Source organism: Ranitomeya variabilis, chromosome 8 (assembly GCF_051348905.1).
Source record: "Ranitomeya variabilis isolate aRanVar5 chromosome 8, aRanVar5.hap1, whole genome shotgun sequence".
Taxonomy (NCBI): Eukaryota; Metazoa; Chordata; class Amphibia; order Anura; family Dendrobatidae; genus Ranitomeya; species Ranitomeya variabilis.
Window position 1 is genome coordinate 48,618,603 of NC_135239.1, and position 23,205 is coordinate 48,641,807.

A 23,205-nucleotide genomic window follows, 5' to 3' on the forward strand; every position below is an offset into this window, starting at 1 on the left:
CGCGTCGCTAGCGCCCGCCCACATTGGGCGGGCGCTAGCGATGTGGCGTCATTTGAGTGACGGACCTCTGACGCTGCTTGCAGCGTCCCCGGCGCGCCCGAGGTCCGTTCCTCGCTAGTGCAGATCGGGTATCTGCGCTAGCGGGGACGCCGAACGCGGACCCTAGAGAAGCATTGCGTTAGCGCAATCCTCTAGCGCTATGCGCTTAACGGATTGCCCTAACGCAATGTGACCCTAGCCTAAGGTAGTTTTACATCTCTGTAATTCTCTCGTAGTGCTGTCGTGGGAGTCCGAATAAAGCATTAAGCTACTTACGGGTAGCGGCATTTTTCGGAGGCCCATGACAGCACCCTTAGTTCCCTCCCTTTTCACGTGGGGGTTGCACTTCCTATAATATATATAAAGAGATATATAGATCTCACGTGTGATTTCTAGTTATATTACAATGGATTGATTTGGTATATAATCTGTATATAATGTATATAATATATATTTGTGTGCTACTAACTGCGGTAGTCCTCTCAGGCTCTAATATACAACTGATACAAAAGGGCGGCACCTCTCCCCATGCATCTGTAGGTTTCCTGTTCCTGAAGGGCGGATCCCCTCTCTCGTAGTGCTGTCATGGGCCTCCGAAAAATGCCGCTACCTGTAAGTAGCTTAATGCTTTTTTTTACCACAATTCTTCTTTAGCAAGACCTCCAAAGATGGGATTAGCTGGTTCCCATTGGATTCCTGCTAGCTCTGAGCTGATGGCACTGATTGACATCGATTGCTTTCAAATGGAAGTAAGCATGGTTTCTTTCATCTGCTACGGTTTCCTTGGCCGACACTATATATATATATATATATATATATATATATATATATATATATATATATATATATATATATATATATATATATATATATATATATATATAATTATATTTTTTTTTTTTGGCTTCATGCTTCTTCAAAAGAGCTTGAACAGTGCATGGTGAAAGCCCATGATGTTGAAGGTTGAAGTTTTTTCCTGGGTGAGACCTATAGCTGATCCAGTATAACTATCTAATGGCTCAGTTTCTATAGTTTCATGTACCAGGTCATACACCATCTTCCAACATGTTCACTCTTGTAGCAGAGTTTGGCTGTTCATCACCCAGTTTTAAACCTCCTGCACAGCAGTTTTGTTTCAGCCTATATATGAAAATGGTGAACATTATCCCCAGTTTGGTATAATTGGTTACTCGTGCACCTGACTAATCCTACAAAATCCCTGAATTTGTGCAAGTGTACCTAGATGAATTGATGCTGTTTTGAAGGCAAAAGGTATTCACTAGTGATGAGCGAGTATACTCATTGCTCGGGTGATCTCCGAGTATTTGTAAGTGCTCGGAGATTTAGTTTACATCGCAGCAGCTGAATGATTTACAGCTACTAGACAGCTTGAACACATGTGGAGATTCCCTAGCAACCAGGCAACCCCCACATGTTCTCAGGCTTGCTAACAGATGTAAATCATTCAGCTGCCATGATGAAAACTAAATCTCTGAACACTAACAAAATACTCGGAGACCACCTGAGCGTGCTCTGGAAAACCCGAGCAACGAGTACACTCGCTCATCACTAGTACACACCGAATTTTGATGTCATTTAGATCTCTCATATTCATTCACTTTACATTTTAATTGATGAAAATAATCTGACCCTTCTATGTTTGAAAACCTTCTTGCTTGCCAGCAGTTTTTGTTCCACACCTGCCTTGAATTTTTGCACAATTCTGTGTATTTTAGTAGAGTGCTTGATACGTACGTACGTACGTACGTACGAGTGTGTAATATAAATATATATATTTTATATTATACTCTAAGCAAATGATTGGGTGATCACTATGGATTCAACATGTGCAAGCCTGAGATTATGGCTCTGCAGCAATGTCTTGAATGGAGCAGAGGTGTTGATTTTTTTTTTTTTTTCTTTCCTTTGGCCAGTAGAGGCTGCAACAAGCCAGGTGTATTGCGTGTATTGCACATGTAGCATTACATGGAGGACATTAAACTAATTTTCCCAAAATAGGAAATTATTCTCTATCCAAAACATGTGCGATAACTTGTTGACTGCTTGGAGGGCAAATGGTAGGAATCCCGACTATTCCACTGGAATCTCTGAAATGTTGGTGATAAAGGGTTCTTCCCAAAAATTACTAGTTAAGATGAAATTGTGTATTTTCTTGCCTTTCAGGCGATGTTCACACTTTGCGGTTTTTACCGCCGATCCGCGGCGATTTTGATGCTGCGGGTCCACAGCAGTTTCCATAGCGTTTACATTAACATGTAAACCCTATGGAAACCGCAAACTGCAGTGCACATGCTGCGGGAAAAACCGCGCAGAAACGCAGCGGTTTACAACCCGCAGCATGTCACTACTTTGTGCAGAATCGCAGCGATTCTGCACACATAGAAATGCATTGATCCGCTTACTTCCCGCATGGGGCTGTGCCCACGATGCGGGAAGTAAGCGGATAATGTGCGGTTGCTACCCAGGGTGGAGGAGTGAAGACTCTCCTCCAGGCCCTGGGAAGCATAAATAGTGTAAAAAAAAAAAAAAAAAGAATTAAAATAAAAAATGATATACTCACTCACCTCTCAGCGCTGCATGCGGCCGTCCGGTATCAGGATTGCTGTGTGAGCAGGACCTGCGGTGACTTCGCGGTCACATGACCGTGACGTCACGAAGGTCCTTCTCGGCACAGCATCTTTGGAACCGGAGCGCCGCGTGCAGCGCCGAGGAGATCCAGACATCAGAGGGAGGGTGAGTATAACCAATTTTTATTATTTTTATCATTACTATTGATGCTGCATATTGCTGCATATGCAGCATCAATAGTATAGGAGTAATCCTGAAGCGGAAATCGCAAAACAAACCGCGATAAATCTGCAGGGATAACCGCAGCGGTTTTGCCCTGCAGATTTATCAATTCCGCTGCGGGAGAACCCGCAGAGGACCCCGCAAAGTGTGCACATAGCCTCAGAGTCAATGATTTTCATGTTGTGTTATTTTATTTATTTTTTTTCCCCCAGCCAATGGCAACGATAATAAAAAATTTAAAGGAGACGATAAAATGGAAGGTTCGGCATCCCGGGTGCTTCATATCCGAAAACTTCCTAGTGAAGTAACCGAAACTGAAGTTATCGCATTGGGTTTACCTTTCGGGAAAGTGACAAATATTCTAATGCTAAAAGGAAAAAATCAGGTACTGTGACTTTGTGTTTTTGTTCCTCAAACAGTGTAGCTGTTTCTGAGAAGCTGGAAGTAGAACTTTCTATTCCCAAATAGCCCTCTTAAACATGACATGAAACCTGGAAAATAACCTTTCAACACGATAGAAGAACCTCCAGAAAACGACCTGCTTGAGGCTGCCGTCACACTATCAGTATTTGGTCAGTATTTTGCATCAGTATTTGCAAGCCAAAACCAGGAGTGGGTGATAAATGCAGAAGTGGTGCATATGTTTCTATTATACTTTTCCTCTATTTGTTCCACTCCTGCTTTTGGCTTACAAATACTGATGTAAAATACTGACCAAATACTGCTAGTGTGACGGCAGCCTAAGGGTCATTCCATGTCAAGTGAACCAATGATTTTTACCACTATATTTTTAATTCTTTTGAGATTTTGGTATTTGGTAATAGTTTGTCAGAGAATGCAAAATGTGAAGAAAAAAAAATTCTAGATATTTTTTTTTAAATTTTTTATTGATTTTCAAAGTTCGGAAAAAGTGCGAATTTCGGTGTTGCCTGCCCTTACATTTCTCCCCATAACTCAGGCTAGAAAAGAGATAGAGAAACAAAATAAACACCATTCTACTCAGAACAGTACAGGCTTTCACCAGATATGTAACAAGAGTATCTTTGATAATAATTTACCTATGCGAACGCAAGCGCAAAACTTTAAAACCCATTTCCGAAAAAAACGTTTAATTTAAATATTTCAAAAACTGCACATGTGCCTGTTATGCTCCTAGCCACTTCTGCACCAAAATACAAGCTGGGATCGTGATGGGATCATATTTTAAAAAATAAAACTATTACAGTGTCAGTTCAAAAATCTTGATTTCAGGTCTGCTCAGCCTGTGGTGTAGAAGTGTGGGGTCTAGATTTACCAAATAATCCATGATTGTTAGCTATTCCTGTATTATTTTATTATGTTACCACTTAGAAATAGGAGAGGACAGAGGAGAAGCTTTGTTAGGGCTGAGAATGACCAGGGGTAGACGGTGACTGCAGAGCAGATGACAGGCCGGCAGCTCGAGCCTCCACAGACCGTATTCACACCAAATCTGAACACACAGGCAACTCCTCAAATGGAGGGAGAAAAATACTCTTAACATCCAGTTCATGTATTGTACAAACCAGGACTACGAAGAGGAGGAGGAGAGTTTGTTATATCGGTTACAGGAAGCAGAACCCATCACAGGGACTCAGCAATACCGGACTGTCGTCCCAGGTAGTGGAAATAAAGACAGTGACGTCCATGACGTGGTAGAAGGCGGCACAAGATCGGCAATGGATGACACAACTGGCGATGTGACCTGTGAATATGATCGGCGCTGGTGGCGGCTACTGGACTCTCCAAAGATTGTGAAAATGAAGACGTAGAAGTGACTCTTCTGCACCTTCTGGTCCAGCACCGTCCTTTGTGTATCCAAGAAAATCAGACATTGTAAAAGTGAACAAAAATCAGATATAACTCAGGCGGAGCCGAGCACCATGACAGCCGCACATACTCTGACACAGAAGGAAACGACCATTGCTAGTGAGCGCTTATGGACAAGATGACATTTCATCCACTAGAAGGGACACATTGATGATAGAAGGCCAGTGTAAAAACCTACTATTAATTGTTTGATTAGTTCATATTTTATAGTACGAGGATTTAACTACTGGACTATTCTTCTTAAACACTTCAGAAATGACATGTTTAGTGATATAGTAGAAAAAAAATTGTTCCATGTATAAATGGGTGGTAAAAATATTGGTTCTTTTAATCTTGTTTTTAACATATAATCAGGATGAGACTGTATTTAGAAAACCACACTTGAGGATGTGATCACGTTTTTTCTTTTGGCTTGTTCAATGAATTCAGGTTGAAAATGCTGAGCCAGTTGTTATGATGATTAAGATGTATTTATTCTGGCACTTTGGTAGTTGTTTTTTGCGTTTCTTTATTGTTACATATAAATGCTGAATGCAATAAGTTGTAATTTGAAAAGAAAAAGGGAAGAAGCTCACACAAACATAAAATCAGATGATTCAAGGCTTAAAAAAAAATACAAATGTGATAGGTCCCAAGTTGAATCCCTGTACAAATATAAACAAGGACACAAGTAACACACATGCATGTTTTCACAATTTTAAAACATACGTTTTTTTCAGAATTGCGCATCAAAATGTTTAATTTGATTTCTCCAAAACAAAATATAAAGAAACATAGTCTTGTGACATATCAAATGAAAGCCGGTACCATTCTGAGAAAAATGATGCCTCTCCCACCTCTATATCTTAATCATAGCCCGAGATATGATAAAAAATGTAAAGCCATACCAGGCCAAAATCAGCGCTTTTTTAAAACTTTAAAAATCTGTAAAAAATTAACTGATGAAGAAAAAAATTCTAAACTTTTAGGGTACGTTCACACAGGACTTTTTTGCTGCTTTTTTTTGCTGCTTTTTTTTATGCTAATTTTCAGCTGCTTTTTACAGTACCAGTAAAGCCTATGAGATTTCAGAAATCTCATGCACACACGTTGGTTTTTTGTTTGATCAGTTTTTTTTGCTTTGCTGCTTTTTTTGGACATAGGGCATGTCACTTCTTTCAGCGTTTTTGCTGCGTTTTTGCAGCGTTTTTTCACCCATTGACTTGAATGGGTGATGGAAAAAACGCTGCAAAAACGCTGAAAACGCATGTAGCATTATTTGCTGCGTTTTTTGTGCAGAAAATCATGGCCAGCAGGAAGGGATCTCACAGCCAAGAGCTTAGGGGTGTGGTTAGTGAGGTGTGAAGAGCCATTGTGAGTCATTGTGAGGTGTGAAGAGCCATTGTGAGGTGTCCTGTTTGTGATCTATTGTGAGGGAGTTCCTGGTAGTGAGGTGTGAAGAGCCATTGTGAGCCATTGTGAGGTGTGAAGAGCCATTGTGAGGTGTCCTGATTGTGATCTATTGTGAGGGAGTTCCTGGTAGTAAGGTGTGAAGAGCCATTGTGAGGTGTGAAGAGCCATTGTGAGGTGTCCTGATTGTGATCTATTGTGAGGGAGTTCCTGGTAGTAAGGTGTGAAGAGCCATTGTGAGGTGTCCTAGCAGCTGAAAATTGGCATAAAAAAAGCAGCAAAAATCTGCAGCAAAAATCTGCAGCAAAAAAGTCCTGTGTGAACGTACCCAAAAAACGCACCAAAAAAACGCACCTAAATTAGCATAAAAAAAGCAGCAAAAAAAAGCAGCAAAAAAGTCCTGTGTGAACGTACCCTTAATTTGTAATTAACTAAAGTTGTACTTCATAAAAACAAAAAATAAAAAAAATCTAAAGACGTCAGGTAAAAAAAATATTCATATTTGGATCACTTGATATGGAATGACCCCTAAGACTTAACTTTGTGTCTAGGGAAATGGTAGTGTTCGCCCCAGGCCTCCTCTTTGTACGAGAGGGGCTGGCTCTTGGGACACAAAGCTTATTGTCTTCTATTATAGTAGGTGAACTATAGGCTACTATGTGGAGAATTCTCAGCTAAATGAAGACGTATTTATAATCAAAGCATATTCTGTTGAATACCAACCTAATGGAATATAGTTTTCCCATTTAAAGTGGCAGTGTTATGAAATTTAGTCTGAAAATAAGCAAGTTTGCAATTAACTTGCTTTTTTCCGATCCAGCCAAGATTATGTAGCCCCCCCAGGAGACCATCCTAACTTGTCCTAAATAGTAGTATATGTTCCCGGACAATATTTTTAGTGGTGATGATTTTACTTTTGAACATAATCATACTACATTATCCTAAACTGGAAACTGCTGTGCAATATGCCATTTTGCCAAACCAATATTTTCTACCTGCATTCTGCAAAAGACATTGGCAGCAAGTCGTGTTGCACACTCCTTTTCGTCTTGTTACGAGACTTGCATGTATTCCGGTAGATCACTGTTGCATGCGGTCACCAGTTGGAGAAATTAATGGAAAATGTAGATCACTGATTGACATGCAGGGCTGTGGAGTCGGTAAGCCACACCACCTACTCCAACTCCTCAATTTCCCTGACTTCCGACTCCACAGCACTGCTGAACAGGTACATAAAGTGCGGCACAGAATCATCTTGACTAAAAGCCGATATCTGAGACCAGGAACAGAACATTCATTTAGAGGACATTTTATATCTTTCCCAAGTTATGAAAACCTTTACCGCACCTCCTGCACTGAACTACTAAACCCATTTTATTTATTATATATTTTTGGAGTCAGTCCATTTTATGCCAAGTTTGACTCCATATCCCTGTTGATATGTTCATGACTCAAATTCAGGTGCAGGCAGCCCAGGAAACGCTGAGCACCCTTTAACCTGAGCGCATCACATAATGAAGAATAATGGGAATGGTTTCAGCACTTCTGATATGAACAACTTCCATATACCCAAAAGCTGTCGTTCCGGTTCCCACAATGCCAAAGACCTGTTTTGCCATCTAGGACATAACTTTGATGGTACTTTAATTTTGAAACTCACGCAAGTCTTATCAATGTTACCATAATGACTAAAGTCACCGTGTAAAGCTGGGGTAGTACGAAAACAGAAACTACATATTTCACTATAAATTATGAATGTCCGCTGTGGTGCGTTCGGACATCCCAGTCAGTTGTTATGCTTGATTTTCTGAGGTTTCCAAACGCCAACGTGTAGTAGCCACTATATGAGAGATGTGACTACTCAAAGAAAATTCCCTTTCTGATGGATACCCACAATGGCTGAGTTAATGTTAATACACTTCCAAGAATGTCCATCAGAACATTGGCTATGAGTGATCCAAGCCAGAGGTTGAAGGCAATTTACATAGCACAGATTGTTTGCAAGTAAATGGCGTGTTACCGCCCCCCCCCATCGTCTGTTATTCATAACAGCTATAATATGCTGGAGTATCTGATCAGAGAAATTTCAATCTTTTTTTTACTTTGAGGGCAACACAAAATCTGCAATTTTACAAGGTTTGGAATTTAAATGACAACACTATGGTAGACATGCCATACAATTCAACCACATAATGTGGAAGATTTGGCAGTTTTATAGTAAGAATGTAATTTGTTCTCCATGGCAACCAGCCAGAGCTCCTTTTCATCTTACCAGAGCTCTTTAATATATGAAAGCTGAGCTCTGGTTGCTATGGGCAACAATGACCTTCTTACTAGAAGACCGTTAAATCTCCCCCAATGTAATTTTACTATGAGAGCTTTTATCTTACATAGAGTACAGCTTGTTTTGATCACTACAGCCTGTATGCCCTGTAGTTACATTTTGTGCTGACACGTTAACTCCTAAAATCCCAGTCGGCTCTCTCCAGCCCATTTGATTTCTATACAGCAGTTTTCTGCTAATCTCTATCTCTGCTCCTGAGCTAATGTTAGTTCTGCTAAATCACCAGCCCCGCATAATCCGCATTTTCCAGAGCAGTTCTCATTTTCGCAAAGCCGTGAGTTTGTTCATAGTCCCTGTTATGTCCATATGTAAATGTAGTAGTGGTAACCATGCACTGACAGACCATTAATGTGTCACAGTATCAGGTTATGGACCAGAACTGTCACTAAAATCTGTATGCCTCCCCCCCCCTCCCTTCTTATTCACAGCAACAACTAAGGAAGTAGATACAGAAGTTTGCTGCCCACAACTAGTGAATAACACTTTTTTTTAATTCTATTTTGACTTGATATTATGTGCATGTTGGGTTTTGTAGGCTTTTTTGGAATTGGCTACAGAGGAAGCGGCTGCCACCATGGTTAACTATTATACTTCACTGACCCCTCACTTGCGTAACCAACCTATCTATATCCAGTACTCCAACCATAAAGAACTGAAAACAGACAGCGCTTTGAACCAGGTATTTGTTTTAAGCTTTTATGTTAATTTCTGTTCTTCAACAATGTAGGGGTTTACAACACCACAAAGAAATTACCAGGCACTTGTACTTGTACTATTATCTGTTGAATGGGGCTGGGCTGCAGTGAATTCTAGTACTTGGCACAGTGCAGAGCTGTGCATTGTAAACCATGTGCACTGCGCATTTAGACAGCTGACTAGTACGATGTGCCAAGTGTAGGACCCCAATTTATCTGATCTGCTTCCAGTCAGTGCAATATTGATAGGCTTCTTGACTCTGACCAACCTGAGGACTGCAGGATACACACAGTGGTTGTCTGATGAAGGCAATCCTCCATGTTGCTTTTTGGGCAATATGGTTTTCATAGCGGGTGATCTCCTCCTCATTGTCCTCTAAATAAATAGTAAAGCATACAAGGGATCGCTGGTCTTTTCAAATTTTCATTCATGACCCTCCTTGTATTTGCATACATTCATCTTAAAGTGAGTTTTCTGAAAATCGCTGGTCATCCTAGAGAAATATTTGCGTGATGAGACTCTGTAGAGCACTGTCATGGAGCTTGCTAGACCTCAGTTGCATTGTTCTCCAATACAATGGCTTTTATAAAATGCTACACTTTAGCCTTATGAACTGGGCTTGCTCCTGCTCCCCTTGGCACAAAATCCTCAGGTTTTAACGCAGACCTTATGCATGGTAAACCAGTGTTGAATCTATACAGCATTAAATTAATATATGCTTCAGATTTATGGCCCGCACTGCCGGTCAGTTTCCGCTGCAGATATTTCTCTGACGCCCACGACGGCACCACGGAGAGAGGGGTCTGCCCACCAAGGACAGGAAACCTACAGATAAAAAGGCGGTACCTCTCTCCTGCATCAGTTGGTTTCCTGTCCTTGATGGGAGACCTACAGATTCACCTCCGTCAGAAGAAAAAGGATTCTTCGTGGGAATTCCGGGGCCAATCAGCCGATCCAAGCAGTGGGGGCCCCCCTGCCTCGGCTAGATGTGGTGACCCGAAGCGCCACCGCTAGGGGCTAGTCGGCCTTTTAGGGTGCACGGGGAGAGGTGGCAGGACCAACGCCCACCTCTCTAGGTAAGACTCACCAGCAGCAGCCATGTCCAGGGGTGTCCCTCTATGGACAGGAGCCGATGTCTTGCTCCTTGGCATCAGTCTGCGGGCTGCAGCTCCCGGGAGTCCCGAGGAATCTGTGCGCGGCGCCATATTGCCCCCGTCTGCGCACGCGCGGGATACGCCGAGATTTCAGGGCGCGCGCGCACTGCGATCCCCGCCCTGTGCGCGCAACCTCTGGAGAACTGCGCAGGCGCGGGATTTTGCGCACGATGCGAACTGCGCGGGAATTCGGGCACGGAGCTTGTCTGCGCATGCGCAAGGGGGAAAAAAAATGGCGCCTTCCACCGCTATTTTAAGCAAGATTCCTGGGAGAGAACGCTTCCAAATGGAGACCGGGTGCTCACCATTGAGCGATATGGAGCAAGTATCTCCCCTAGCCAGGGCATCTCCACAGCCGCCGCCACAGCAGCAGCAGAAGTGACAAACCCAGAAAAGCCACCAGGACTCTACCGGGAAAGGGCGTTCTGGATCACTGCGTAGCAAAGGGTCCAGCGTGACGTCCGGCTCAAGGGATAAATTGACTACAAACATGGATCGTCCCCAACCGGTATTTATGGGTCCATAAGGTGGTAAGTGATCTTCGTGAAAGTTAGCGATAGTGAGGGCCTATCTTTGTGTCTTTTTACCATAGGGGAAGAAAAGCACAAGTAAAACCAAACATAACATATGTGCCTTATGTAAAGAAGATCTTCCATCCTCATGGGAAAAAAGATTGTGCAGTATCTGTATTCAGCAGACAGTGTCAGAAGGCCTACCCGGGTTCGCAGCAGACCTCAAAAATCTGATTAAAGTCCAGGTAGAAGAGACCTTTAAATCCCTCAAAGGAGGAAAAAAGCGAAGGAAGACTAAGCATAGATCTCCGTCTCCTGGATCTGGTGATTCAGGGGAAGATATGGATTCAGACACATCCAGTTCTTCCTCCTCATCATCCTCGTCATCATCTTCTTCCTCGGGGGGCCGTAGTTGCTTTCCCATAGAAGAAACTGACAGCCTGGTTAAGGCCGTTAGGAACACTATGGGGCTGGCAGACCCTCACCCAAAAAGATCCGTTCAAGACATAATGTTTGGGGGGCTTGACCAAAAAAAGAGAAGGGCCTTTCCCCTTAATGAAAAAATCCAAGCTTTGATTAAAAAAGAATGGAAAAAGCCTATAAGGAAGTCCCTACTCACTCCGAAGAGGAAGTATCCGTTTGATGATCAATCCTGTTCCTTCTGGGATAAGGCGCCCAAACTGGATGTGGCAATTGCTAAGGCATCCAAAAAATATGCCCTTCCGTTTGAGTACATGGGGGTCCTGAAAGACCCAATGGACAAAAAGGCAGATGGCTTCCTCAGAGGTTCATGGGAAGCGGCTGGTGGATGCCTCAAACCGGCAGTCGCTGCCGCATGTACATCTCGCTCCCTGATGGTATGGTTAGACCAATTAGAAAGCCAGCTCAAAGACAGATCATCCCGAGATTCAATCTTAAAAATGTTACCTGTTATGCGGGGAGCTGCCGCCTTCTTGGCTGATGCCTCTGCGGACTCAATCAAACTATCCGCCAGGTCAGCAGTGTTTTCTAATGCCGCAAGGCGGGCCCTCTGGCCGAAATGCTGGCCGGGAGACCTCCAGACAAAGGCTAAATTGTGCACCATCCCCTGTGAAGGAGAGTTCCTATTCGGGGCCACTCTAGATGATATACTGGAGAAAGCGGGATAAAAAGAAGTCATTTCCCTCCCTGGGTTTCCCTTCATATAGGAGGCCCTTTCGGAGCAAGAGGTTCTTCCGAAGGAAGCCGGGGAAAAACCAGGATAGGTGGGAAGACAAGCGAAACAAGAATAAGGGTTTCATATTCAACAAAAACCCTAACGACAACAAAAAGCCCGCACAATGAATGCTTGCCCCAGGTGGGGGGGAGACTGGCCCTCTTCCTCTCAGCCTGGGAGAAAATTACCAGCAATCCTTGGGTTTTGAACATAATAAAATCCGGACTCAAATTAAAATTCCAAAAGCCCCCTCATCCCTCGTTCATGACAACATCGCTAAAATCTTCGGAGGAAGAGCAACTAGCACTAGAAAAAGAGGTCATGGGACTGGTAAACAAAGGGGTTCTCATGGAAGTTCCCCCACAAGAAAGAGGTCAAGGGTATTACTCCCCTCTGTTCCTGAGGAAGAAGCCGGACGGTTCCTTCAGGACTATTATAAATCTGAAGGGCCTAAACAAATTTCTAGAAATCCAGCCATTCAAAATGGAAACAATAAAAACCTCGATAAAAATGTTGTTTCCACTGTGTTTCATGATAGTCCTGGATCTGAGGGATGCCTACTATCACGTCCCTATCCACAAAGATCATCAGAAATTCCTCAGAATAGCAGTCCACATAAGGGGGGTGATTTACAATTTTCAATTCTTGGCCCTACCCTTCGGGCTAGCTATAGCCCCACGGGTCTTCACGAAATTAGTTGCGGAGGTAATGGCTCACCTGAGGGAGCAAGATACCTTGATAGTACCGTACCTCGACGACTTTTTGATAATAGGTTCCTCTCCACAACATTGCGAGGAACAGTTGAAAACAATCACATTCACTAGATGAACTGGGCTGGTTAGTGAACTTTAAAAAAATCCAGGTTGTTACCATGCCAGATCCAGGAGTACCTGGGTCTCACTCTGGACTCTATAAATCAAGTATGCCGTCTTCCAGAGGAAAAAATTCAAACCGTCAAGTCTGGTATCCAGAAGGCGAGACAACCCCGTCATAACCCTGCGCCAGGCGATGTCCCTCCTGGGATCCATGACGGCCTGCTTCCCGGCAGTCCAATGGGCTCAATTACACTCGAGGGAGCTTCAATGGCAGAACTTGTCAGAAGAAGTCTCTCTAAAAGGGAATTTAGAAGGTCGGCTAAATTTATCTCTAAACACGATTCGGTCACTAGACTGGTGGACCTCGCATCACAATCTTGCTCAAGGAGTCCCGTGGGTATCTCCAGTATCTCGGATAGTAACAACAGATGCGAGTCCCAGCGGGTGGGGAGCACACCTGAACGACCTGCTAGCCCAGGGGGCTTGGCCTCCATATTTGAGGAAAGTGTCCTCCAATATGAAGGAACTTCTGGCGGTAAAATTTGCACTATTAGAGTTCCTGGGACCTCTCCGGTCTCACCATGTCAGAGTCATGTCGGACAACAAAGTGGTGATAGCATATCTAAATCACCAAGGGGGTACCCGTTCTCGGAGTCTGATGGAGATAACCAGATCAATCTTCCACATAGCCGAAACCAACCTTCAATCCCTATCAGGCCTGCATATAAAAGGGGTGGACAACTACAGGGCAGATTATCTAAGCCGCACTCGCTTAAAACAAGGGGAATGGGAGCTGAATCAGGCAGTATTCGCTCAGATCTCATTAAAATGGGGTACACCAAGCATAGACCTCTTCGCAAACCATCTAAACAAAAAAGTGAACTCCTTTTGCTCAATAACACCGTTGGGGAACCCTGTTTCCCTAGATGCGTTCCTGATATCCTGGAACCATCCACTAGCATATGCTTTTCCCCATATTGCTCTGATTCCAGGGGTGCTGAGGAAAATTCGGGAGGACGGGGCTCACATAATCCTGATTGCTCCGTTCTGGCCGAAGAGGCCTTGGTTTTCTTGGATGATGAGAATGTCCATCTCCGATCCATGGGTACTTCCGGATCTCCCGAACCTTCTCTCCCAGGGCCCAGTTCATCATCCACAGGTGGCAAGTTTGCACTTGACAGCTTGGCATTTGAAAGGGAGTTACTAGAAAGCAGGGGGTTTTCCCCAGGGCTGGTATCTACACTGCTACAAAGAAGAAAACCCGTCACAACCAGACAATACGGGAAAGTATGGAAAAAATTCCTTTCATCTTCAGGTGCCAAAATGGGGGAGGGCGTCCCCCTTAAAGCCATTCTTGAATTTCTGCAGAAGGGATTAGAGTTGGGTCTGGCCACAAGCACCTTGAAAGTCCATGTAGCGGCTTTAGGGGCTTTATTCAACTATGATTTAGCAGGGAATCGGTGGATATCTAGATTCATCAGAGCAGCCGGTAGATTAAGGCCTCTACCCGTGAAATCTACCCCTCAGTGGGATTTAAACTTAGTTCTCAGGGCATTATCTAAACCTCCCTTTGAACCCTTAGCGGATACTTCAATTAAAATCTTAACCCTTAAGACTTCCTTGCTTGTCGCGCTTACTTCCGCACGTAGGGTCAGTGATATCCAGGCCTTATCCGCCAACCCCCCTTTCACGCAAATCATGGATGATAGGGTCATCCTAAAAACTGACCCGGCATATCTCCCAAAAGTGGCATCCCGTTTTCATAGGACACAAGAAATATCCCTGCCCTCCTTCTGTCCTAACCCCAAAAACAAGGAGGAGGAAGCATTACATACATTGGATGTGAGGAGATGCCTGATGCATTATATAGAAGCCACTAGGGAGAGTAGGGAGGATTTCTCTCTCTTTGTATGTTTCCAGGGTCCCCGGAAGGGGAAGAAAACATCTAAGAGCACCCTGGCGAGATGGATTACAGAAGCCATCAGCCTGTCATACTCATCGAGTGGCGTACCCGTCCCGGGAAATATCAAGGCGCACTCAACGAGAGCAGTGGCAACCTCTTGGGCGGAGAAGGCCGGAGCTACAATTGAGCAGATATGTAAAGCTGCTACCTGGTCTTCACCATCCACCTTCTATAGGCACTATAGATTGGACCTTATCTCCTCTTCGGACCTTACCTTCAGTAAAAGGGTTCTGGAAGCGGTGGTCCCTCCCTAATGTACAAATCTCTGCAATTCTCTCCGTGGTGCCGTCGTGGGCGTCAGAGAAAAATATAGTTCTTACCGATAACGGTATTTCTCTGAGCCCACGACGGCACCCGTACATTCCCTCCCTTCACTTCTTGGGTGTGCACGTTATTATAGTGCCTTATGCTAATAGTGTAAATAGTCACTCGGTATCTCAAGATTAAGTCGTTAAGTAATGTTTAAAACAAGTCTCTGTTCATAGTCTCCCATCGTTCTCTAGTAAACAAACTGATGCAGGAGAGAGGTACCGCCTTTTTATCTGTAGGTTTCCTGTCCTTGGTGGGCGGACCCCTCTCTCCGTGGTGCCGTCGTGGGCTCAGAGAAATACCGTTATCGGTAAGAACTATATTTTTTCCGCTGCAGATATTTTCCGCTGTGTGTGGAAGAGATTAATAAAATGTCATCCACTCTGCTGATGCTGTATTACAATATCAGCCGTGTATCTGCCCACATGTGAATATTCTCTAAGGGCCTGATTTTTGAAGGTATAAAACTCCTTCACAGGTCGCAATTTTTATTTTTTTTTTTCTTTTCTGCACGACGTGGATTTGCTCAGAAATTGACTTTTGGCCTGATGCGCCTCAATGGGTGGACCAGAAATGGGAAGTGGCAAAGACGGCATGACAAATTTAGTGAAAAGTTGTGGCATACCTGACACCAGAAGTTTCTGTTTGGAGTAACCTTTCTGATATGGGCACACACCCTCAGTAAGATGCGAGTGTTATTCTCCTCTTAATGATGGGTGAGCTGGAGAAAGATGCCCCAATGATGACGTGTGCATGACACCAGTCATAGTGAATCTGGCCCTAAATGTCACATTCGGTGAATGGATTTTTGACCATTGTTGAGAAGATATCACTTATATCGCAAAATATAATCTAGAAGGAGCAGATGCTAATGTGGCAGGAAGTGTGAGGCTATGTGCACACGTTCAGGATTTTTCAGCCGTTTTCTGCTGAAAAACGCTTAAACGCATACATATGCATCCCATCATTTTTAATGCATTCTGCAATTTTTGTGCACATGATGCTCTTTTACTCGAAAAGAACGCATCACGGTAAAAAACGCAGCATGTTCATTCATTTTGCGGATTTTTCGTGTTTTTGCTGCTATTTTACGCATTGGGAAGCTCCAGAAAAAACGCACAAAAAGCGCGTAAAAAAAAAAAAAAAAAAACGCGAAACAAACACATGCAGATTTCCTGCAGAAAAAGTCCGGTTTTGTTCAGGAAAATTCTGCAGAAAATCCTGACGTGTGCACATAGCCTAAGTCTTTCCTATATTTTTGTGGTTTACATGAATTTTTCCGTGTGTGTGTGCTCAGTGTTCTATCATATAGTACACGTCTGCAAATTCCCTTTTATTCCCTCGTACAAAGCAGCTGCTCTTTCCCACCACCTCAAAGTTGTTTGTTTTTTCTTTCAGCGTGCCCAAGCCATGCTTCAGGCGGTATCTGCTGTTCAGACTTCCAATTCCTCTGTGACCAATACTGCGGGAAGTGAGAATACACTATCTTCTGCACAGAGCCCAGTGCTGCGAATAATCATTGACAACATGTACTACCCCGTAACACTCGACGTCCTTCACCAGGTTTGTGAACTGAATGCTCTGTTTTTCTGAACTGTTTTTTTTTTTTTTTTTTGTACAAACATCGATGTGTTTAACATCCCTCCTTTTTCTGGCCTCCCCTCCTTCAGATCTTTTCCAAGTTTGGAACGGTCTTGAAGATAATCACTTTTACAAAAAACAATCAGTTCCAAGCCCTTCTGCAGTATGCGGACCCAATGAATGCACAGCAAGCAAAGCTGGTAGGTGACCTTGTAGTGGATTTGGGTGGGAAGAAAAACATTTTTCAAAGAGTAAAAGATCAATCGTGTGAGGGGGTGATCTTGAGATTTTTCCTTTAATGTATGGCTCATGACTTAACACCTGCAAAGTTAATTTCTATTTTGTTTTTTTTTTCCAGGCGTTAGATGGTCAAAATATCTACAATGCTTGTTGTACACTCCGTATTGATTTTTCCAAGTTGGTTAACTTAAATGTGAAGTACAACAATGATAAAAGTCGAGACTATACACGTCCAGACTTGCCATCTGGGGATGGGCAGCCGACTTTGGATCCAGCAATAGCTGCAGCATTTGCCAAGGAAACATCACTTCTAGGTAAGTCTTCCCACAATCGTGTCTCCTTGCTTTCCCGTATATGGCTTGTTTCACCGGGATGATGAGCTCTGCTGAACTCGTCATCTGTTTTATGTGAGTGCTGCCTTGTTCCCGGCAGTAACCGAATATGGTGTTTTCCAGGTCTGCTTACAGAAATTAGGAGACAGATGCATAGAACAGTTCACATCAGGAGAAAATGTTTATACAGTGATATTTATTTAAGATCAGACTTTTTAGAATTGTGTTCTATTGAACCACTGCTTCCTTACAGTACAATCTGCTTTGTATCAGATTTCAGGAACTACCACAGGAGAGCTTTACTGACACAACATTCGCTACCTCCCTATAGCTCTCATTAACTTCTCATAGACCATATTCGTACAGCCAAGAAAATGCCAACAGTAGCCGTATATAAGCTGTTAGGGATTTAAAAGCAGAAAATCTATTCTTTATTCTTGTTCTTATGGTCTCCTTGTGCTAAAGCTTAATATTAAGGCTAGCCTCTAGGTACAATGTGTAAGGCCGGCTTTACAGGCCATGATCAGGGCCGTTGAATGTGCTACCTGTAAGCTGATCGTTTAATGGCCTGTTTAGACAGTATGATCACAGTTCTATACACACAGATCGGTCATTAATATGATTCGTTCTGTATGTACAAAATATTATGCAGCACAACTCAATTAATATAGTACCATATGCTGCGAGGACCATAATTTTTAAGCAAGATTAGAAATCCTTGCACCTAACACATAAGCGGTTTTTTTTTTGTTTGTTTTTGTCTGATTCCAACTATATGGAAAAGCACAAGACTACATGTGTTTTCCTAATGAAACCTTATGTGCAACATGTACAGTTGAAAATGTACATTGAAGGGAGGAATACATCTGGCAGAAGGTTTGATCGTTGTAGTCACAAGCCCAGTGCATATTATATTTGTGTTTTTCAGTGTAAATCATATTAAATGTCCTTATCACAGGGACCATCTTATTGTCAAATGCCGATCAGACAAGCGTATGCATGCTATGGCTACACTTTGAAGATTATCAACACAAATTCTGATGTTGTGTTTTAGCTTTGAAATAAAAAAATTACCGGTACATATGGCCATTTTCGTACAATCTGGAATGTGGGCTAAAAAAATTGCTCCATTGTGCAGATCATTGTGGCTGGCAAAAGAGCTGAAATTACTCTATTAAGGGGAATCTGACAGGTTTTTGTTAACTCATCTGAGAGCAGCATAATGTAGACGGAGACCCTGAATCCAACGATGTATGATTTAGCTTATTCGGTACCGCCAGAGTTTATATTTAGCCTGCAGCAGAGCTGAGAGAGCATCCCATGCCCTCACCAGGCTCTCTAGGTACAATGTCTATTGACAGTAAGCTGCTTATCACAGGAGGAGGCACAGGACCAGTGCTCTAGCTAGCCAGTCACCGCAATGATTATGTCCCAGTGATAAAACCTTAACTGTAAGTAAACGGTACACAGCCTGATTTGTGACACATCGTTGAATTCTGTTTTAACCCCTACCTCCTGCTATGCCCAGATTACATTTCAAAAACTTACTGATTCCCTTTTATTGCCATATTGCTGCATAACTGTGTGGTCATTGGCATTGAGTGTTCTTTTTTTTACCCACTGTCCTTTGAAAATTGCACATAAATCGGGCACATGGGTGTGTTTTTTGAGCCGTAACCTGTGAAGAGCCTATAGTTATGGAAAGAGGCAGATTCTAACCCCTGAAGCTCTCTGGGCTATTAATGCTACAGTTTCAGGTACCTAGCGTTACTGTATTTCTCTCCTTAGGCTTTTTTACCTTCATCTCATTCTTGTAAAGTTGTTGCGATTTTTTTGCACATGAGTTTGTTTAAATTTTGCAGCTGTTCCTGGTGCACTAAGTCCATTAGGAATCCCGAATGCCGCTGCTGCGGCCGCTGCTGCTGCCGCGGGCCGTGTTGGAATGCACGGCGTTACAACAGCTGGCAACACTGTTCTTCTTGTAAGCAATCTGAACGATGAGGTCAGTGACACAAATTCATAACAAATACATGTAACAAAACAATACTTTTTGTACAGTCAAGTTTTCTTTATTTTTTTTTACAAAAGTTTAACCTGGTACATTAATAAAATTTACACATGTGAAGTGGCGTTTATTGTGAACAGATCACTGATAGTCATGGTCATGCTATAACCTCTCCTGCTCTTTGTCTCCATTCATTGTTATTCACATTGTACGAGTTATCACGGCTCCTGATTTTATTTTTTATTTTTTTTGTTAATAGCTCCCTTTATTGTATGCTTCATACTTGCCTTTTTGTTTTTCTTATCATTGCTACAGTTCTCAATTTGTATCGACTGCTCTAATACATTTTTCTTTCAAGGTTCTTCCAAAGATTTTGATGAAGCGCCCTTCCTGTCTTAGTAATTTTTATTCTTTCCAGTATCTGGCCGTACTCTCACCTCTGTTGCTGTATCTATCTCTGAGACCTGTCTCTCCTCTCCTAGTGCTGCCATGTTTGCGCTGTCCTTCATTTTCTGTCTGGATGCTGAGTATACTGATATGTGCAAAGTTTTGGGAACTTGTATTTCCCGCCGGCTGCTTTCTCATGTTCTGTATTATGTATTGCCATGTGAAGGTGAGCAGATTGACGCTCTCCAGGAGTTGGTCTAGGAGTCCTCGATCCTAGAGAGCAGCAAGCTGATTCATTCCTGTACATCTGTTCATCTCCCTGCTAAGGCTGCTCCACGTGTACATTGTAGGTCTCTCATCATTTCACATGTCTTAATAATTAGTCAGCCATACACTTTGATACGTCCTACTCCTCTCAAAGCCAGCCATGCCTTATGCAGTGAGATGTAAGCCCATGATTTCTACAGCATGCCTTCCCATGTCAATACAGATTAGTATTGTGACTTCTGATTATGAATGTGACTTTTTTCTCATATGTCTTGGATGACAACATTTTTTAGTTTTTATTTCTTGTACAGTACATAAGCCAACCATTATTCTGACCAAACTCCTGCATTTCCTTTGTACTGACCTTTATTTTATTTTCTCCCCACTTCTTTTTTTTATTTTGTTCTGCATCATCTCCCATCCCTCCCTCCCTTCCCCTTTGCATCCTTATCCTCCTCATGTGTGATGTTCATGTTTCTTACTGTTTTCCAATTACTGCTGTCGAACTTTCCCCATCTTGTGTGTCCATCTTCACCCTCTCCCTCTCTCCTCCCCTCCTCCAACCCTCCCTATGTTCATGCTTCTTTGCTTGAACAATTTGTTCCTGGGACCAACTTGCCCCAATTAACTGCCTTGAACCATGATCCATGACCACCTTCACCATTCTGCGGGATCCACCCTTCGTTATGGATGATCTGTTCATCTCCGCTCTTCCTCGACTCTTCTCTCTTCTTGTCTTACGCTGCTTGCTCTTCTCTCCTTCTAAAGATGGTTTCGCCCCAAAGTCTGTTTACCCTCTTCGGTATGTTATTGTTAGCACTATACTTTTATTATTAATTTCATTTTTATTTCACTTAAATTTGTTTTTGTTTTTTTATTATTTGTAGCTAGCACTTTGGCGTAATTTTCAGTAGTAATTTGATTTTATTCCTTTTGTTTTTTATATATATATTTTTTTTCTCATCATTGTTTTCTTCTTTTTATAAATTCACCATAGTCACAATTGTTTTAATGCATGTAAATTTATTTTGCATGGTCTTTTAATTTATCATTCACATAGCTTTGAGGGTATATCAAATATATTCTTATCCGGAATTCGCTGTTCAAGATCTTCTTTCATTCTTGTGTATGTGAGGCCTGGTTGAATGGTACTTTTTTGATGTCTGGTTGTTTCATTTGACCTTTCAAATCCAATGTTGGTAACCAAACTCATATATTTGGTAATTAGAATTTTTTTTTCCTCTTGCATTTAATAAAAGGTGTTTATGGAGATGTGCAGCGCGTGAAGATTTTGTACAATAAGAAAGACAGTGCTCTCATACAAATGGCTGACGGCAACCAGTCACAACTGGGTAAGAGGTGCCTTATGTGTTAAGTACTTCAAAAAGTTCTATAAGCAAAATACTGTCGTGGTTTTTTTCCCCCTTCTAAAAGAAAACCTGTTCTCTTCAATCTGAGGGGGCATTTTGTTTTTCTTCTGTTATGAAGTTTAAGGTAAAAGTAAAGGTTAAAGTGTTTTATGCCAGGGATGCGTAATGACTTGGTAGGCATAAACCCAGTAGAGTTTTCCAGCCGCGTGAAACCCTACAGAAATTTAGTTGGTTCTTCTGACTTATCAATATTACTAAATAAATCTACTCCACATGTGAGTCACTTATTAGAAATGTTCAGTAAGCTGTTCCTGTTATTCTTCTGGAAATGTATGAATAAATTGATACCTGGGTGTTACAACTTGGGAACTTGTTCATAGTCTTGCGCGATCTAATTCAGTGCTGGGACTGTTGACCAGAGGAATGGTAACACCCAGGTATTTTAATTCGTACAGATCCAGGTAGAATAACTGAGGAATGTGCAATGCAAGGCTTAAAGATACTCCAGAATGATCTTCCGGGGATTACATGTATTTACTGAAAAATATAGCTGTTACTTAATTCAATAGTTCCCGATACAGTAAGGTATGCTTACTCAAGTATGCTCAAGTTATTTGGTATATTTTGTTCAAACCTGACCATTTCGCTCGAATCGAAGCACATATAACATTTGCACATGCGTCATTCAAACAGAATTTAGAGCTGTGTACCACAGTGAATATACCTGATTTTTATTGTGGAATTTTTGCGAGAGTGTGAACTTACTTTTGCAGAATTCTTAGCTGTGGCCTCCCAATAACCGCTTTAGATTTATCCTATCTGTCTCTACCATAAGTTAATACTCTGCAAGCAAGACCAGAACGCTTAGGGTATGTGCACACATTGCGGATTTGGCTGCGGATCTGCAGTGGATTAGCGTTGTACAGTACCATGTAAATGTATGGAAAACCAAATCCGCAGTGCACATGCTGCGGAAAATTCCGCTTGGAAACGCTGCGGTTTATTTTCCGCAGCATGTCAATTTTGTGCGGATTCCGCAGCATTTTACACCTGTTCCATAATTGGAATCTGCAAGGTGTAAAAACGCAGGTGAAATCCGCATAAAAACTGCACAAGATCCACGGTGAATCCGCAGGTAAAACTGCCTGCGTTTTACCTGGATTCTGTAGAATCCGCTTGGAATCTGCAACGTGTGCACATAGCTTTAGACACTTCAAACAAGTTCTCTCCTTAGTGCTCTTGAAGCACTTAATTGGGTACTACAACCCCTTCCCAACATGGCCAATTGTTTTTTTTCCTCTATATAATAGTTTTTCTGTCCATAAGGACCGTGTGTGTGTGTGTGTGTGTGTGTGTGTGTGTGTGTGTGTGTGTGTGTGTGTGTGTGTGTGTTTTTTTGTTTTTTTTTAAGGAATTGTTTTTAGGCTGTACATTGTGTGATAAGTGACCTAGCACAGTACAATTACAGTTACCAAAACTGTCCTTATATCCCTCCACACCCCTCTAAAAAAAGAAAAAAAAAATGGAAATACAAAAAAATTGATGCCCACTGCCAGTTTGACAGCAGTAGTTCAGTTTGAGTCTCTGGTGGCACTCCAACCACCACTATTAGAGGCCAGTCCTGGCTGTAACACAGCCTTTATCTTCGCACCCTGTGAACCTGCTACAGACTTGCGCCGTGCATGTAGTAGCCCCATTATAGTCTAAGGGTATGTTTCCACGTGGCGTATTTGCTGCAGATTGGACGCTACGTACAGCTGCAGCGTCCAGATGTTACAGCATAGTGGAGGGGATTTTATGAAATCCCATATCCACTATCCGTACAAAAACGCAGGTGGCAAACCTACGTATACGCACATGTGACGCGTCTTTATATACTGCAGCATGTCTATTTATCTTGCGGAGACACTCTGTCTCTGCAAGATAAATAGCACCGTTCTATGTATAG

The 23,205-nt window shown here is 42.5% G+C and overlaps 1 protein-coding gene across 1 annotated transcript in view; it reads left to right on the plus strand.

Moving 5' to 3' along the window:
* PTBP2 (polypyrimidine tract binding protein 2) overlaps positions 1-23,205 on the plus strand; it is a 71,277-nt gene that overhangs the window by 43,849 nt on the left and 4,223 nt on the right. The window contains exons 4-11 of the mRNA XM_077276732.1: positions 3,063-3,235; positions 8,967-9,110; positions 16,474-16,638; positions 16,746-16,856; positions 17,015-17,210; positions 19,091-19,230; positions 20,656-20,689; positions 21,147-21,239. Coding sequence (XP_077132847.1) covers positions 3,063-3,235; positions 8,967-9,110; positions 16,474-16,638; positions 16,746-16,856; positions 17,015-17,210; positions 19,091-19,230; positions 20,656-20,689; positions 21,147-21,239 — 1,056 coding nt within the window. The remainder of the gene's footprint in view (positions 1-3,062; positions 3,236-8,966; positions 9,111-16,473; positions 16,639-16,745; positions 16,857-17,014; positions 17,211-19,090; positions 19,231-20,655; positions 20,690-21,146; positions 21,240-23,205) is intronic.